The sequence below is a fragment of the Mustela putorius genome, unplaced genomic scaffold (genome assembly GCF_011764305.1).
Source record: "Mustela putorius furo isolate JIRA1106 unplaced genomic scaffold, ASM1176430v1.1 tig00000228_pilon_pilon_pilon, whole genome shotgun sequence".
Classification (NCBI taxonomy): domain Eukaryota; kingdom Metazoa; phylum Chordata; class Mammalia; order Carnivora; family Mustelidae; genus Mustela; species Mustela putorius.
Window position 1 is genome coordinate 21871208 of NW_025421322.1, and position 17307 is coordinate 21888514.

At 39.6% G+C, this 17307-nt stretch overlaps 1 protein-coding gene across 3 annotated transcripts in view; it reads right to left on the reverse strand.

Annotated features, from left to right (window-relative positions):
- Nucleotides 1–4268: 4268 nt before the first annotated feature.
- TAF2 (TATA-box binding protein associated factor 2) overlaps nucleotides 4269–17307 on the reverse strand; it is a 91312-nt gene continuing 78273 nt past the window's right edge. For all 3 annotated transcript variants that reach the window (XM_004743492.3, XM_004743493.3, XM_045078075.1), the window contains 2 exons: nucleotides 16318–16440; nucleotides 4269–5705 (listed from right to left, as the gene is read on the reverse strand). In XM_004743492.3, coding sequence (XP_004743549.1) covers nucleotides 5443–5705; nucleotides 16318–16440 — 386 coding nt within the window. In that variant the 3' untranslated portion in view covers nucleotides 4269–5442. The remainder of the gene's footprint in view (nucleotides 5706–16317; nucleotides 16441–17307) is intronic.

The window sequence follows — 17307 nt, forward strand, 5'->3', positions numbered from 1 at the left end:
GCCCCTCGGCCTGTTCTTCTCTTCTCGTAAGAACTTTTATATTTCTGCTCTTAAGCTTTCCAGCTGTCACCCTTTGGGTCTTTATCCTTGCTCTCTGTGACCTCTCTCCAAATATTCCTCTCTTGTAAAATGCTGAGGTGAGGAAAATGAAATTTTAGCTCTTCAAAAAGTAAATAATTTAGGTTATAAAAATGATCAAAATACACACTCATACCCTAGAAGGAATAAAATTCCAAGATTACAATTCCTTCTTCACAAGTATTCCCAAATACCCTTCACCCAGTTTCCCATTAAGGTCAAAAATCACCGTAGTTCATTTGTCCAAACTAAGGAATGAACACCGGTGCATTAACGAAACTCCAGAATGTACTTGGATTTCACTAGTTTTTTCACTAATGTTCTTCTTCTGTTGTAGGATCCGATCCAAAAAAACTCACTGCCTTGTTGTCATGTCTCCCTCATCGCCTCTGGTGGGACAGTCTCTCTGTCATTTGTTTTTGTTTGTTTGGTTTTTAATTTTTTATTTTTTATAACCATGTATTTTTATCCCCAGGGGTACAGGTCTGTGAATCGCTAGGTTTACACACTTCATAGCATTCACCATAGCACATCCCCTCCCCAGTGTCCATAACCCCACCCCCCTTCTCCCAACCCCAAATTTAAGGGCTTTGAGGAATAACGGTCAGGAATTTTGTAGTGTCCCTCTGTTGTTTGTCTGATGTTTTTCTCATGATTAGACCAGATAGACTGGCATCGTAGGGTTTTATATCCACAGAGGTGTCCTTCTCACCACATCATGCTAATGAGGACATATTAACATGACTTACCACTACTGCTATTTACATGGTCACTTGGCTAATGATGCGTCTGTCAGCTTTAACTGGAAAGTGACTATTTTCCCCTTCCATAGTCTATCCTTTGGAAGTGAGTCATTCAGTCCTGCTTACACTCAAAGGCAGGGTTGCCAGAAGTTGAGTTTTAAAAGGACAATTCCACCTGGGCTGGAGCCCATGAGATATGTTGAAATTTCATGTCTTTATAGAGTAAAAGGTTGCAACCAGGAGAGATGAGTTAGGAGAGGCGGATGGGGAAACGAAGGAGCTTCCCAACTATTCACCAGACAAGGATTTCAAAGGAACCATGACACTTTGATCAAAATGTCTTGTTCAAGATTTTCTAAGACTTCAGTAGTAAGGTAGTGTCTCCATTCTCTCCTTGATAATCACCCAAAGGAAACAAATATCGTAAACTTCAACTTCAAACAAGGTGAAGAAGTGTGAAACACAATCCACAACCCATGAAGCAGAGAACGCGAAGCGGGACGCAAGATGATCAGAGACTATGCCATCCTGGCAACTCTCAGGCCACTTCAGCAAGAGAAAGAAGTCAGACAAAAAAATAAATTAGAAAACTAAATTTATCGGGGTGCCTGGGTGGCTCAGTGGGTTAAGCTTCTGCCTTCGGCTCAGGTCATGATCTCAGGGTCCTAGGATCGCGTCCCGCGTTGGGCTCTCTGCTCAGCGGGGAGCCTGCTCCCCACCTCCCGCCCCGCCTGCCTCTCTGCCTCCTTGTGATCTCTGTCAAATAAATTAATAAAATCTTAAAAAGAAAACTAAATTTATCAACATTAGACAAGAGGTAATAAGATTATCATCATTTACAGATATGGATGCTTTTAAGTAAAACCCAAGAAATACATGTAATGTCGCAAATAGTGAGAATTTAGTCATATAGTTATGCTGGCTAATTTTAGGTGTCAACTGGTCTGGGCCAATGGATGCCCCCCTACCTGGGGTGTGTTCGTAAGGCTGGTTCATGAAGAGATTTGCATATCGGAATTGGTGGAATGAGTGAAGGCGCCAGCCCTTCCCACTGTGCATTGGCCTCACCAGAACTGCTGAGGGCTTCCACAGAACAGGTGTAGGAAGGTTGAATCCTCTCTCTGACGAGTGGGGACAGAGACCTTCTGCCCTTTACAGTCTTGGTTCTCAGGACTTCAGACCCAGACTAGAATCTGTGCTGTAGGCTCTCTTGCTCTCAGGCTTTGGGACTATACCTCTAGGTTTGCTGGGTCTCTAGCATGCAGACAGCAGATTATAGAACTTCCCAACCTCCAAAATTGTCAATACCTTATAACAAACATCTACATATTTCTCAAGAACCCTGATTAATGCAGTAGCTAAGCACAAAATCAGCATAAAATAATCTTATAATGAAAAGACTTCATTTCTAGATAACCAAACAAAAACAAACGACCATATGGTGAAGTTAAAAAGGAATACCGTCCTAATAGATAGGAATACGGACATCACTAAGACAAATCATCAACCTCAAGATACCAATTTTAAGTTCACTCTTGATTTAACACACGACCAATACTCACTAAAAAGCAATTTCATGGGAGAGACTAAAAAGCCTAATTCTAGTATTTATGTAGAAAAATAAATCCACAAAAAGGCAAAATTATAGGAATGAAAAATCTGTCAGTGGAAGGCAGGGGTTGGGTGGTGGAGCTGCTGACTACAGAGTGGATTTTTGCAGCGATGGAACTGATGGTTGGAGATACAAGTCCAAGCATTTGTCGAAACCATAGGAATATACAAAAGAAGGGAGTTTTACTGTATGTAAATTAATAAACCAACTGGAAAAAGAAAACACACAGGGACAGCAAGAAGATCGTGAAAAGTAATGAAGGGAGACTAGGCCTACTGTATTGGAACATGGCCCGGTGCTACCATGATCTCATCAGCGTGGTACTGGCAGATGAGCAGACCCATCCATGATACCAGCTACAAGGTCCAGAAATGGGCCCAAGCTATAAGGGGATTTAGTGTGCAAGACTTGAAATCTAGAGAGAAAAGATGCGAGTTTTATTTTTTAATTAATTAAAAAAAATTTTTTTTAAGATTTTATTTATTTATTTAACAGAGAGAGAGAGAGAGAGAGAGAGAGAGATCACAAGCAGGCAGAGAGGCAGGCAGAGAGAGAGGGGGAAGCAGACTCCCCACTGAGCAGAGAGCCCGATGCAGGGTCTGATCCTAGGACTCTGGGATCATGACCTGAGCCGGAGGCAGAGGCTCAACCCACTGAGCCACCCTATTTTTTTTTTTTTAAGTAAACTCTACATCCTATGTGGGACTTGAACTCCCAACACGAAGATCAAGGGTCATGCACTTTAGCCAGGGACCCCAAAAAGACAGTTTTAAATACATAGTATTGGGTGACATTCTGGGGGGGGTGGGAAGGCTGGATCTCTCCACCTCCTATTTTCTATCAAAATAAAATCCAGATGGATTCTAGTTGGATAGAAACTTGAAACATAAAACTTTAAAACCAATAGAAAAAAAATGGGAGAATTCTTTTATAATCACAGAATAAGAAAGACATTTGTTAGTACGACACGAAATGTGTAGATAAGATATACCAAAATTTAAAAAATTTCTACAACTATCGTTTGTTAAAAAAAAATGTCCATACTCTGCATAGATGTATGTACAGACTAGCTCTGGAAAGACACACGTAATACTGCCCGCAGAGACTCCTTCTGGGGAAGGAAACTGGAGAGACTTACACTAGAACTCTGTGTTGTTTGCATGTAATTACATATTTCAAAAAAATATGAATAATTCTTGTGTTGTTTGCTCCTAACCATCAGTTTAAATAACTGAAAGCTTGCCATTAAAAAAACGTGCCTCACAAGAAACACCCAGTATAAATATCCAATTTAGAAACCCCAGGTAACATACAGTTCCCAGTACAATGCTGGATACACAACACGTCATTAAGTTATACAGCTTTGCTATTATTTGTCACCATCTTCCAACATCACTAATAATTATTTTGAAATACATCCTTACTATTTTCAAAGTTGGGAATTCTGTAAATGGTATCACACTACACACCGTGACAAAATGTTCCACTTTCCAAAAATAATTTCAGTGGGCCAACACTAAATTAATTGGAATCTTGAAATAACTGCCATGCAGGCCCTTCACCATCTCATCACATTCCCTTTCGCATACAGCCTCCAAGTCAACTGCACTTCTTTTCAACTCTGGAGCATCCCCTTACTTTCCTCCATACTTTTGGAAAAAACACCGTTTCTTTTACTGAGAGAACTTTCCCCATCTCTACTGAAATCATTCTCCCTAGCAAGACCAGCTCAGATCCCGCCGTAAACAAAGCCTGCAGCTTTGTGGACAGGTACGTGATATACATACACAAAGAGAAGGGTAACAAAGATATAAAAAGACACAAAGGCAGAATGGTCAATTTAAAAAGTTATTTATTAAACAAGTTAAACACAACTAAAAGTATATTTACTTAAAAGTCCAATATTACTGGATCCCTTTGAGACATCTATTCTGGAAGAAATACTTTGTCAAGCTAATGGTACGAGAAATGATAAAAATAGAACAGGTATGAAAAACATTTTAAATAAACAAACAATAAAGCACATGGTAAATTCAGAAATAAAAACACACTAACTATTTAAGTATGAAACCAAAATGTTTCATATATTTTTAAATGTTTCTGGTATACTTACATGAGGGCTGACTTGTCTATCTCTGAGTTAGTAAACACCATATAAACACCTTTTTAAGGTATTGGACTTTGCGTTATGTAGAAATAATTTTAGATTATGTGTCGGGTGTGTAAACTGTCTACATTTAACAAACATATTCTATATATGAACATATTCACTTATACTTAATGAAAAAAGAACTTAAAATTTAAACATCTTGATTTAAGAACTGTGGCTTTGAGAGTTCTATTAAATTCCAACATCATAATCCCCCCCCCCAAAATTTTTTTTTTAAAGAGCTGCTTCTAAAAATTTCAGTGTTTTAGGGCAAAAGAAAATATCATGCCATCTTGTTCACAAATTCTGATGTTTAGCCTCTATGGTTAACACAAAAAATACCATGTAATACAGAAGATTCCTATGGAAAAGCCTCAGTCTTTCTCAGTAGTTCCCAATAGTGTCATACAAGATTTCACTGGAAATAGTGGTTTCACCACAGATCTGGCAGTAGCTTGTTTAAAACATCACTTTGCCCCATAACATCCATCAAAGACTTTAAAACATAATTGATTTTGGCAGTACACATGAAGACCATGATGTGAATGGGAACTGCCAGTGGCTATGAGGGCCTTTACGAAGTTTGGCTGAGTGTGTGTGCGTGTGTGTGCACGTGTGTGTGGTCTAAGGAGGAAATGGGGAGGAGACGGTTGATTCGGAACTATAAAACATTCTTCTAATTAGTTCTCAACTGCATAAATAACACAAGTCAAATGTTTAGAACTTACATAGATTCTGAATTTCTATGAGAAAGGCAACTATTTTTTTGTCGGTTTCCTTTTATCATTCTTTACAGAGAACAAAGCTTTAGTTACATATATTCTTCAGGACACGGAGGCCAAGTGCCCTCTGTGCCCCTCTCAGTCTGAAAGAGAAGGAGAACGGACAGACCTGCCGCTGGCCGGGCTGGAGAAGGTGAAAGGCTCTTTGTCCTTCTCCTTACTCTCGTGCTTGTGCTTGTGCTTATGCTTATGCTTGTGCTTCTTCTTCTTCTTCTTGTGCTCGTGGTGATGGTGGTGGTGGTGGTCGCTATGTTTGGAGGACGCAGTCTCCTTAGTAAACACTGAGAGCGGAGCCGCTGCCACTGGGTGCATAGCCATCTCCAGAGGGGACTGTTCCTTCCCTTCAAGATTAAAGACACCCAGATGAATCCCACTGATAACAAGGGAAGTGAAATGAAAGTAAGAGAGAGCTGATGGGCAGCACAGAAAAGAGGGTCTCCCAAGTGCTTACCACGTCCGTGAGAATTATTAGGAATGGGAGAAGTAGCTGAAGAAGATATCCAGCCGGTCAGTCACACACACAGAAGTGTTCAGCATGTGGCCAGGACATAAATATTTCAATTCCTTACAGTTTATACCAATTACGATATATACCAGTGTGTTACCAAACCATCTTTTACAAGTTAGCACTTATGTTTTAAAGTACTATAATGATAAGAATGATTACATGAGTGTGTTATAAGTTAAGACCCACATTCATCCTTCCACTGTAGCCCGTTTAACTACAGCTCGAGCCTAAGGTACTGGGCGGGAAATGGCAGTACTTTACTTCTGCACCGAAGACCCACTTACATACACACGGAAACCTGTTACACTGGTTACGGATAATGACAGTGCAGCAAAAATTACATTTGGCTAAGTTCCTGAAGGTAAGTTCTTGGGAACAGATAGGCAAAAGTGAACTTTTAAGTAGGTTTAGCGCACTTAAGAAAACTAGAAAAGGCAGTTAGTGTATACAAGGAACATCTCTACTTAAAAAGATAAGAGTAGTGTCACACACACACACACACACACACAAGAAAAGAAGAGAGAAAGGTGAGAGACAGGGAGACCTAGGCTCTTGAACAGATCCAGCTATTAACCTTCAGCCTGCATCTTCCTTCTTTTTACTTCACCTAAAAAAAATAATCAAATGTTTTGGAAAGTTCTTTTCATTTAGTATTCTATCAGTCCAGGAGTCTACAGCAGGAGTTCGTAGACTCTAGTGTACAACAATTTCTCGCTTCCTGCACTGCTGCAATCCCGAGGAAGACTTCTCTCCGTTCGACTCTGGACTGAAGGCACTGCTGTACAGGCAGCCAGCTAAGGCAAGCCCAAGGTTCATCTTGGACACCCGCTTTTCTCAATCCGGGTGGTCACCAAATCTCGTTGGCTTTCACATACAAATACGCCATTCGCCTGCCCCTACCCTGTCTGTAACCATATGAATTCAAACCACTTTGCCTCATCTGGATGGCCGCCCCAGTCCCCTGTGAACTGATTCCTCTGCCTAAAGTGTATTACACTCAAACCCGTATTTTGCACAGCTGCACCGAAGCTGATTTCACCCCACAGGTGTTAGTCGGCAGTATCTGAAAACACTGTGGTCACAACTGAGGCAGGACTGGGGGTGGAAGTGATATGGGCCTCCAGTGGGTAGAGCCTTGGGATGCACAGGACATCACATCACGCACAGGACAGCTCCTACAACAACAAATTCTCAGGCCCAAAATGTTAATACTGTTTAAGCTGGAAGACCCTGCTGCGTAATGACCTTCCTAAACACAGAGCTATCCATAATTACCTGCTCAAAAACTCAGTTGGTTTTAAAAACAACAACAACAAAAAGAACCACTCAGTTGGTTTTACTAACAGAATAAAAGTCAAACTCCTTGGACTTAAACACAACAGTTTCTGAAAATATAGGTTTTTACCCAAACTAGCTAAAAAACCAAGCTTTTCACTGAAATGGACCTTTAAAGTAAATTCTCAGCACTAATTTTGATCCAAACTAGCCCCAAACCATGGATCTTACCACAACAGACATCACCACATAAGTTTCTTAAAAATCAGATTTTACTGATGACTTACAATCTGTCCTGAACCCACAATTCCAGCCTTATGTTCCCCTGTCACTTTCCATGCACTTGAGGGTAGCCCTTCGTTAACCGTGAATTTGTAAATGCTACTTCCTATGCTCGAAACGCCCTTCCCTTATTTGTATGACCCACAGATTCCCTTAACAAGTAACAGAACTATAGGGGGAACTGGGGAAAATAATGATAAACTGAACAGATCTCAGTCCTCCTGCCATTTACGAATGAGCTGACAAGAAATTGGGTAGGTATAACCAAGGAATAAAAAGACAAAAGAGAGTGAACCAGTAGCACAACAGGAAACTTAAATGAGTTGTGTGGGGATCAGAGGCAAACTTCTGCAAGGAAGTAATGTTTAAATGGTAACCTAAAGCAGACAAAGGGATTAAAAAGAATTTCATGCTCTTTAATGATTTAAAATAGCTCAAATGTCATTTCTTTAAGAAGTGTTCCCCAAACTGCCCAAAAAGAATTTGTTCTTTCATGTTCCCACAACATAATACAGAAAGGAAATTCTAGCACAGAGAACTCAAGTGACTTGCCCAAGGCAGCACAGGCAGCTCTAAACCTGCCTCCAGCCTGCATGCTTCCCTCCCCACCCCCGCCCCCTCCCCCACACCCCCACCCTCCTCTGGCACTGCTGTGCAGGCGGCTGGCTGCCCAGCTTTTCCTTGGTGGGTCTCTTTCATTCCACTTCCAGCATCTTGAGAACAGGCAGGTCTTTCATCTTTGTATCCCAGTGTGTCACCCGGCGTCTAGCACCCCTCCATTTCACCTCCCCACCCCTGCCAAAGCTTGCTAAACAAATGAATTCATACAACAGAAATATCTAGTAGCTGTGTTTCTTTTAGAGAGGATGTCCCGTGAACTTAATCCAACAAAATGAAATGTGAAGGTCACTAATTTTGCAACGAGAGGGATAAAGCACAGAAACTATTAAAGACCATTCATTCACCTGGTACTGACGGGCTACTATACTTCTTTTGTGTTGGGCACTGTGCCAACATTTCAGGACAAATGAATAAATCAAGATTCTTGATCTCACAGATTCATATTTTACTACTATAAAATTATAGTTTTATATTCATGATACTTTGGTAAAGACATTACTAATAATGATGCATGAGCTAATAGCAGAGATTATTTACATACACAGCAAGTTTAGGGATCTGTATCTTTTGCAATTAACTGGTAACCAAGAGAGTATTCAGAAAAATTTTGAGAGATATCAGCCAAATATACCACCATAAGTAAGATTTTAATTTAGATTTTAAATAAATTACACAAGTAGGTTTCCAAAATATGAGAAAATAAGTCCATACCTAACAGGATACAGAGCGAGGTGATAAGAAGAAGTGGTAAGAGACTTTAAAGTCTCATGAACAAATCCCTTCAGATCCTACCTCATAATTTAGTCAGTCTAAAACAACAGATTATGAGGGTTCCAACTGGCTGTCTGCACTAAGAGTCTAGGTCCTCTTCTGCGCTGAGAGAAGTTTCATCATCCTAAACACCTGCCAAGCTACTTGGATTGCAGAAAAACCAATAATTACATTGGAAACTGTACTTCCTAGCAGAGGCAACTGCCAGAGACAACTGAGCATACTTGGGTATATTCTTTTCCAAGGAATACTTATAATCACTTCAAAGTCCAATCTCTTGTCTAATGGCCTTATACTCAGTATCAAAGATACACTGAGGGGTGCCCGGGTGGCTCAGTCATTAACCGTCTGCCTTTGGCTCAGGTCAGGATCCCAACATCCTGGGAACGAGCCCCACATCGGGCTCCTGCTTGGTGGGAAGCTCGCTTCTCCCTCTCCCACTCCCCCTGCTTGTGCTCCCTCTCTCGCAGTGTCTCTGTCAAATAATTAAATAAAATCTTAAAAAAAAAAACACACTGATTGTAAATCTTGCATGTCTCTTGATTTGTATTTAGCCTATTAATAAGACAATGGATTAACTTGATCCAAAGATAAAGGTGTTAGGAACCAGGGTTCCCAGGACAAATGACTGATTTTTGACTGGGCAGAATATTTACAAAATGAACTTGAAATATCTGGTATAATGGCAAGGAAGTTACATTCTTCTCAAAAGACCCAAGAGTCAACTTCTAAGAGTTTTAACTGTCCAAAGATGAGAAAAATTTGAATAGTGATCAGAACAATAACTAAGGGACTAGAATTAATTAGCTCCCCACTGGAGGATGCTAGTTAGCCAAATTACTATTCAGGAAATTATTAAATAAAAAGAGAAGCCATTACCTTTCTCCCTCTATATAATCTATACCACTGGGTAATAATAGATGAGGGGGACTTCAGCTTTACAAAAATAAACCAGTTTATAAAAGTGGAAAGATGAATGAGAATAGCACCATCTTGTAAGGCGCCTGGGTGGATCAGTCCATTGAGTGTCTGACCCTCTTGATGTTGGCTCAGGTCATGATCTCAGAGTCGTGAGACTGAGCCCTGCATCAGGTTCCATGATCAGCAGGGAGTGTGCTCTAGATTCTCTCTCTCCCTTCGTCCCTCTCCCTGCTCGCACATGCGCACGCTCTCTCTAAATAAATTAATAAAGTCTTAAAAAAAAAAAAAGGCATATCAGCATCTTGCAACCCGTAGTGAAATAATGGATCTAGACCTTAATCACCTTAGCAGCTAACCTCAATTCTTAATCACAGGAAACCAACTGAGGGTTGCTGGAGGGGGGGGGGGATGGGGTCACTGGGGGATGGGCATTAAGGAGGGCACGTGACGGAATGAGCACTGGGTGTTAGAGAAGACTGATGAATCACTGAACTCCACATCTGAAACTAATAATACATTATATGTTAATTAATTGAATTTAAGTTAAAGAATTTAAAATATGTAAAAATAAATAAAATCTAACTTCCACTATTTAAAAAAAAAAATAAAGTCAACCAGACATCATACGTTACCAGATGGAAGAGCACGACGCCATCTATAAACCTGAATACAATTAAGCTTCTATACCCAACTACAAATTTACAGGAAATAAAGAGGACTCTAACACGTTAATTATACCATGGTATAGAATTACCAAAACACAGACTTGAAAACTACAATTAAAACCCTCATTTCTTTAACAATTACAATTATAGAAGGGAAGAAAAGAGAGAAAAAGGTAAAACTTGAACATTAAAACGATGTAAAGGATATAACCAACTGCAATGTGAAGACGTGGATAATGATTCAAAAAAATAAAGTGTTAAAAATAAATATCAGAATAACTGAAACTTATACAATGACTGGGTATTTAAAAGTATGAAAAAAATTAATTTTTTTAAAGTATAAGAATGTTACTGTGGTTAAGACTCTATTAAAGTCCTCAACTTTTAGAGATCTATATTAAGCTGTTCATGAATAAAGTGATGATATGTGGGATCTGTTTCAAAATAGTTCATGAGAGTGGAAATGGATAAGGATATAGACCACACAAGACTGACATGAGCTGATCACTGCAGAAGCTGAGTAACGGATGGATGGGGTTCATTACACTAGTCTGACGCCTTCACAGCTTTCCATAATAAAGTGTTTTTTGTTTTATTTTTATTTAATTTTATTTATTTATTTGACAGTCAGGGATCACAAGTAGGCAGACAGGCAGGCAGAGAGAGGGGTGGAGAAGCAGACTTCCCCCTGAGCAGAGAGCCCGACTCGGGGCTCGATCCCAGGACCCTGGGATCATGACCTCAGCCGAAGGCAGAGGCTTAACCCACCGAGCCACCCAGGCCCGCCCCATAATAAAGTGTTTTTTAAAAAGGAGAAGTTAAGGCAGTTGAATACTATCCATGAAAATGCTAAACGCCCATACTTTGTGATTTAGAACATTCAGTTCTAGAAATCTATCCCACAGGGGCACCTGGGTGGCTCAGTGGGTTAAAGCCTCTGCCTTAGGCTCAGGTCATGATCCCAGGATCCTGGGACAGAGCCCCGTGTCGGGCTCTCTGCTCGGCGGGGAGTCTGCTTCCCTCTCTCTCTGCCTGCCTCTCTGCCTACTTGTGATCTCTCTGTGTCAAATAAATAGAAATCTATCCCACAACAAATGTGCTCATGCATATGTTCAAAGACACATATACAAAAATATTCGCTGGAATAGTGCCCTTTAACAGCAGAACATCTGATAAAACCTAATGCTACTCCATCACCACCACCACCCCTTAGCTCTTAAAGTTTTCACTTATTATAGACAATATCTATTTCTATATACTGAGATTATTTGAGAGAGAAAACATGTACGTGTGCGGGGTGGGAGGAGGTGGCGCAGAGGGACGGAGAGAGAGAAGTTCAAGCTTGACTCCCCGCTGAGCCTGACAACAAGGCAGGGCTCAACCTCGTAATCCTGAGAGATCATGACCTGAGGTGAAATCAAGAGTCAGACCCACTGACTGAGCCACCCAGGACCCCCAACAAAATATATTTTTATGTTTGTTTGCCCAATCTCTCTTTCCTGGATAATTTTACCAGGTCAAAGCCAAGGTGATAAGAAAGTACAAATTCCTTCCCATGTGGAACTGTATTAACAGTTGGATTTGGGGCACATAGGAGTTGACTTTCACATTAGCATGAGGTCATGTTTAGAATCTCTACTGAGAAAAATGCATATATTACCATCCCTAAGACACATTTACAAACATAATTTTACACTATCATTTCAGGGGTTTATCAGATTCCTGGGAACTTGAGGCCCACCCAAGGTGAGGCAGCACTCATTTTAAGCTTAAGAAAGTCCTTTCAGTGACCTGAAAGATATGTCTCTATGATAGATAGCACATATATCAAAAAAAGGATATATATAATTCAGAATATATTTTCCTATTTCATGTTATATGAAAAGAAAAAACACATGGTCTTTTCTTTTTTTTATAACAATCTCACTTTAATTAACTTTTTTTTTTTTTAACTTATTTGACAGAGAGAGATAGCAAGAGAGGGAACACAAGCAGGGGGAGTGGAGGAGAGAGAAGCAGGCTTCCTGCAGAGTGGGGAGCCCAATGTGGGGCTCTGTCCCAGGACCCTGGCATTATGACCTGAGCCAAAGGCAGACACTTAACGACTAAGTCACCTAGGTGCCCACTAATGCTCTGTTTTGTTGTTTTACCCAACATTAAATCTTTCCTAGAGATCTAGTAAAATGCACTATGGATAAGGATTTTAGCTGCAGTCAATTTAACAAATGCAAAATAAACCAAACAGTACTTAATAGAGGGCTAATGTAGAAGCTTCTCAGCCCATCTGATTAAAGTGTTATTAACAGTCAGTAACCTGCTAATTCTCTTAAATTCGTTCACATTAGGTATATGTTTAAACTTAACACAAAACCTGCAGTCTTTATTAGGAAAAGTATGAAGTCTAGTCTTTGGATTCTTTAGATCACTGTAAAAAATAAAGTGAGTAAATTTTAAAATTTAAGTTAAAAAACCAAGTCTGTTTTTGATATTAGAGTTTCAAAAGAAAGAACCAGTACTCTCAAGATATATATGTATCTTTTTGTGGGAAAGAGTTTGTGCACTAGCACAGTGCTTTTCTGACTTATGCTAGGTGCTACACAACACAGGAGTCCCAGCTCGGCAAAACTACAGGAACTCTTCTTTCTTTCTGCCCCACAGAAAGCACGAGGGATTTCCCTCTGCCCCTGTGCCTGTCCCTCCTCTGTGCTTCATCACAAGCCTCCCAGCAACTTGGAAGATAGACAGGCATCACAGCTGCAGTGGGGGAGAAATCTTGGGAGGCTCTAAGGCCTCGGTTCCTTGCCTCCGGGAGTGGCTGGCCGGGGTTGGGGGGAGGTGACAGTAAAGGAAGGAAGGAAAATATCCCTGCCACTTCTCTTTTCTTACACCCAAATGGCTTAACCTGTCACACATATCATCCCTAAAATATTCTTCTATCATAAGCAAGGAATGAGAAAACTGGAGGGAAAAAAGAACAAACCAGAAAATATGACCTCTCCACCACTTAAAAGTTTCCACCTCTTCTTTATTTTACCTACAGCCCCATTTGTTCTCTATCCCCCACGCCCCAGATGACATCTGCAACACATGCCAGTTCTCAATTATCACCGGTTTGTTGGCTCTAAGGGAGCCATCTCAGAATTCATCCCAGAGAAGCAGGCGCCCAGCCTCAAAAGCCTTGGACCGAAGGAGACAGCATAAATGAGTAAGCACTATTCCAAGCACAACACAAAATGGAAGGCACATGCCAGCTTAAGAGGACCTCTCAGTTAACCCTTTTCTGATAGAAGCTAGAAATCGACATTTTTATGTGTAATCTCTTTTTAGTAAACTACTTCAAAAATTTTTCCAAGACTTCTATAGACCAAGTAAAAGATGCCTCAGTTGGGGGCATCTGGGTGGCTCAGTCATTAGGCGTCTGCCTTCAGGTTGGGTCATGGTCCCAGGGTCCTGGGATCAGGCCCGAGTCAGGCTCCCTGCTCTGAGGGAGGCCTGCTTCTCCCTCTCCCACTCCTCCTGCTTATGTTCTCTCTTTCCCTGTCAAATAAACAAATAAAATCTTAATTTAAAAAAAAAAAGAAAAGGTCCCTCAGTTGGATGTGCTGAGGAAGGTTCCAAATAAGGGTCATTTGTGAACTCTAATCTAGAATCCCTTAGAGAACGAAGAGAGGTCACTACTTCCCTTACTTAAACTGGTTCTACACCTCCTCTTCTCAGCCCTCCACTCACAACCCCAGGCCAGACTAGCTACCACCACAAGGGACCCTGGCTCCTTCTGGGAGGCAGGAAGAGAGGAAGTTCCTGTTTTACTGCCAATTTTGAGCTGGGCTGAAGTTGTGCTTCTAACATCCCAAAAGATGGAGCTCTAAGTGCCCCTTCTATCAAAAACATTGTTACACACAGTGGCTAAGTCTGACTTTTATTCTTCATGTATGGTGTACCTTAAAAGAGATTTTAACTTTGTAGGCTAGTTTGGGAGTTACCTATCAAATGTAACAATGTGTCTATGGGAAAACCACACTTAAAATTCCAAAATAAATACATGTACAGATAATCTTCAGGAACCATTTGTAAAATGAAGTTTTCTAAATTCTCATAATATCACTATTGAACTTTAAGACTTGCTCACTGGCCACAGGGTACCAAATAGCCTAAACATATTTAAAGAAAATTACAAAAGCACTTTAAAAATATATTCACAATTAAGGTTTTATAGATCAGTCTAAATAATATACTGGTATATGTGTTGCCTCATGTCATAAAAGGGTCCTAGCAACCAAAGTTAACATTCCTATTTCCCAGCATTAGCCCTACGTATCCTCTTCCTAATCTTCCCACACAATGTCATGAGAACTACAAGACCTAGTAAAGTAAGATTCCACAAAACAGTAAAGATGGGTTTTTTAAAGCGATATGACACTATGATACAACGGCACATCAGTTGGCACAAAAAGGTGTTAGTGAGAGTGCCACATCACAAAGAAAAACCAAGCATACTCAGATTCTTCTCTGGAATAGGAATTCATGCAACAGGCAGAAACATTACTCTCAAACTATAGCAAGAGGTCTGAAACACCCTGAGTGCTAATGTAATTAAAAATGTGGGAAAGTTTTCATGTTTAGTAAAATTTTAATAAGTATAATGGTAATAAAGCAAAATTAACCAAAATCAAAAATAAAACCAAGAGAATACAAAATTGCCAAGGCCAAGAAATGTCAAAATTCACTTATCAAACGAAGTGATAAGGTCTCCAGCTGATTTCCTTCTGAAATAAATTCTGTATGAATCAATATGAGTAAATGTATAGAGCAGCACACAGAGAGATATAAGAAAGCAACAGTCTGGGCTCTCAATACCAGAATATTCTGAGATGTTGCTTTGGTTTGATTTAATCAAAGTTGACCTTCAGCTCCTCAAATCAATAAACAGTTACTCTTTTGTTTGTATCATAAAAATATGGTTTATGTAAGCAAAATCCATCTGTTAGCATCTTAAAATCTGACTGATGACTTTTGGAAAAACTATTCTTTAAAAATAATTTTGCTCATGTATCCTGTTTTTCACTCCCTGTTCTTCCAAAACTTGAGGACTGAATCTTTGCTCAACAGCACTGAATGCTTACTCGTTATCTAGATTACAATCTTTTTTTTTTTTTTAGTAAGCAACTAAAAACATAGTAGCGGAAGACAATGTAAAACAGAACAGGTAAAAAACACATCTGAACTGGAATATTTTTCATAAACTTAAACCCAATTAATATTTAATAACTGAAAAGATAGAACATCCTAGTTTCATAGTATGGCATCTAGTCTTCAGGACTGACTACGGATGAACAATTATAAAATTTTCAGGGGGAGAGGAAAGGAGAAATAAGTGGGTGACTTTCCCATTTTTCAAAAGAATGTGAAAGGTGCAGATCTGATGGTGTCTACTGACGCTGGCATTTTTAATGTTATAATACTCTAAGAAAAATCATTGCAAAAAAAGAGCAATAATGGGTATTTTTAAATGGTATAATGAGGGATGATTTTTTTTTTCTCCTTTCAACTCTTTTCTCACTTCCAAGTTTTATATAATAGGAATGCACTATTTTCAAAAAGTAAAAAGTCTAGTCTAAAATATTCTTAGGGGCACCTGGGTAGCTCAGTTGGTTAAATGTCCAACTCAGCTTAGGTCTTGATCTCAGGGTCGTGAGTTCAAGTTCCATGCTGGGCTCCAAGCTGGGTCCAGAGCCTACTTAAAACTAAATAAATCAAATATTCTTTATGTTAGATAAAACAAAGTCAATGTGTTGCAAGAAAAGCAAGTCCCTAGATCTGTATTTTTCATGTATTTTTTTAAGTTGATAAACTCTGTAAAGTTTGTAGCTTTGTTCTTGAGCAAAATAATAATAGTAATAATAATTTCACCTGTTCCCTTCCGTGCAAGTTCCATACTCCACTGGGGTTTTGTGGTGGGTGTGCCATCGCAGCCTGGTGAGTGTTGGGGTATTAAAGCAGATCGGGAGCTGGCTGGCCGGTATTTAGAGAGCCCTAGAATGCCAAGGAAGAGGGAAAAGAGGTATTTATTTCTTGGTTTACTAAAAGAAGAAAAAAGCTTGACCTGCTTTTATCGGTTATCCTTAAAACCAGAAGCAGTTCAATAGTAGAATTCTAATAATAAAAAGAATACTCCTAACTACTAAAGATCCCATTTGATTTTAATCCTTTGTCATGATTCCTATATGCTTAAGTCTAAGAACAACACATACTCAGGAAAGACAGTGAAGTGTGACTGGCCTGCTAAGTACATAAAGTGGATTCTATATTTGAGGTGGAAACCGTATTTTATATTATGTGTGTGGAATTTTGCATATAGTCAAGTTTCTTTGCTCCCCTGAAAATTTGCTGATAAATTCTATTGTAATATTTACTCAAGAAAAAGGTAAAAGTAATCTAGGGGTTACAGAAGACATTTCAAACAGGAAATGTTTTAATGGCATGATGTGGACAGCACTGGAGGAGCTATCAGGAAACCTTGGCTCTGATTCCAAATTATCAACAAATTAGATAATCCTGGTAAGACATTATGTCATCATGTCTCAAGTCCTTTATTTGTCACTTGGAAAAGTTCTAAGGTCAGTCTAGATCTGAGCTGGCTATGAGTCTAGACCTCAGCTGATACCTGAGTACATCATTTAGGGCAAGTGACCTTATACTTCTCTCTTGAGTTTACTTATCTATAAAATGGATTGAACAGATAAATAGTTGTTAAGATCTCTTAAATCAGAAAAGATTAAGAATTCATGACCTTTCAGTTTTCAAATGTATCTCAGGCTCATATTCTTCTACCTGAAGTCAGTTCTCAAATTCTACTAGCTTATCTCAGATCCCTAAATAGTGAAAAATAATTTTTGTCTC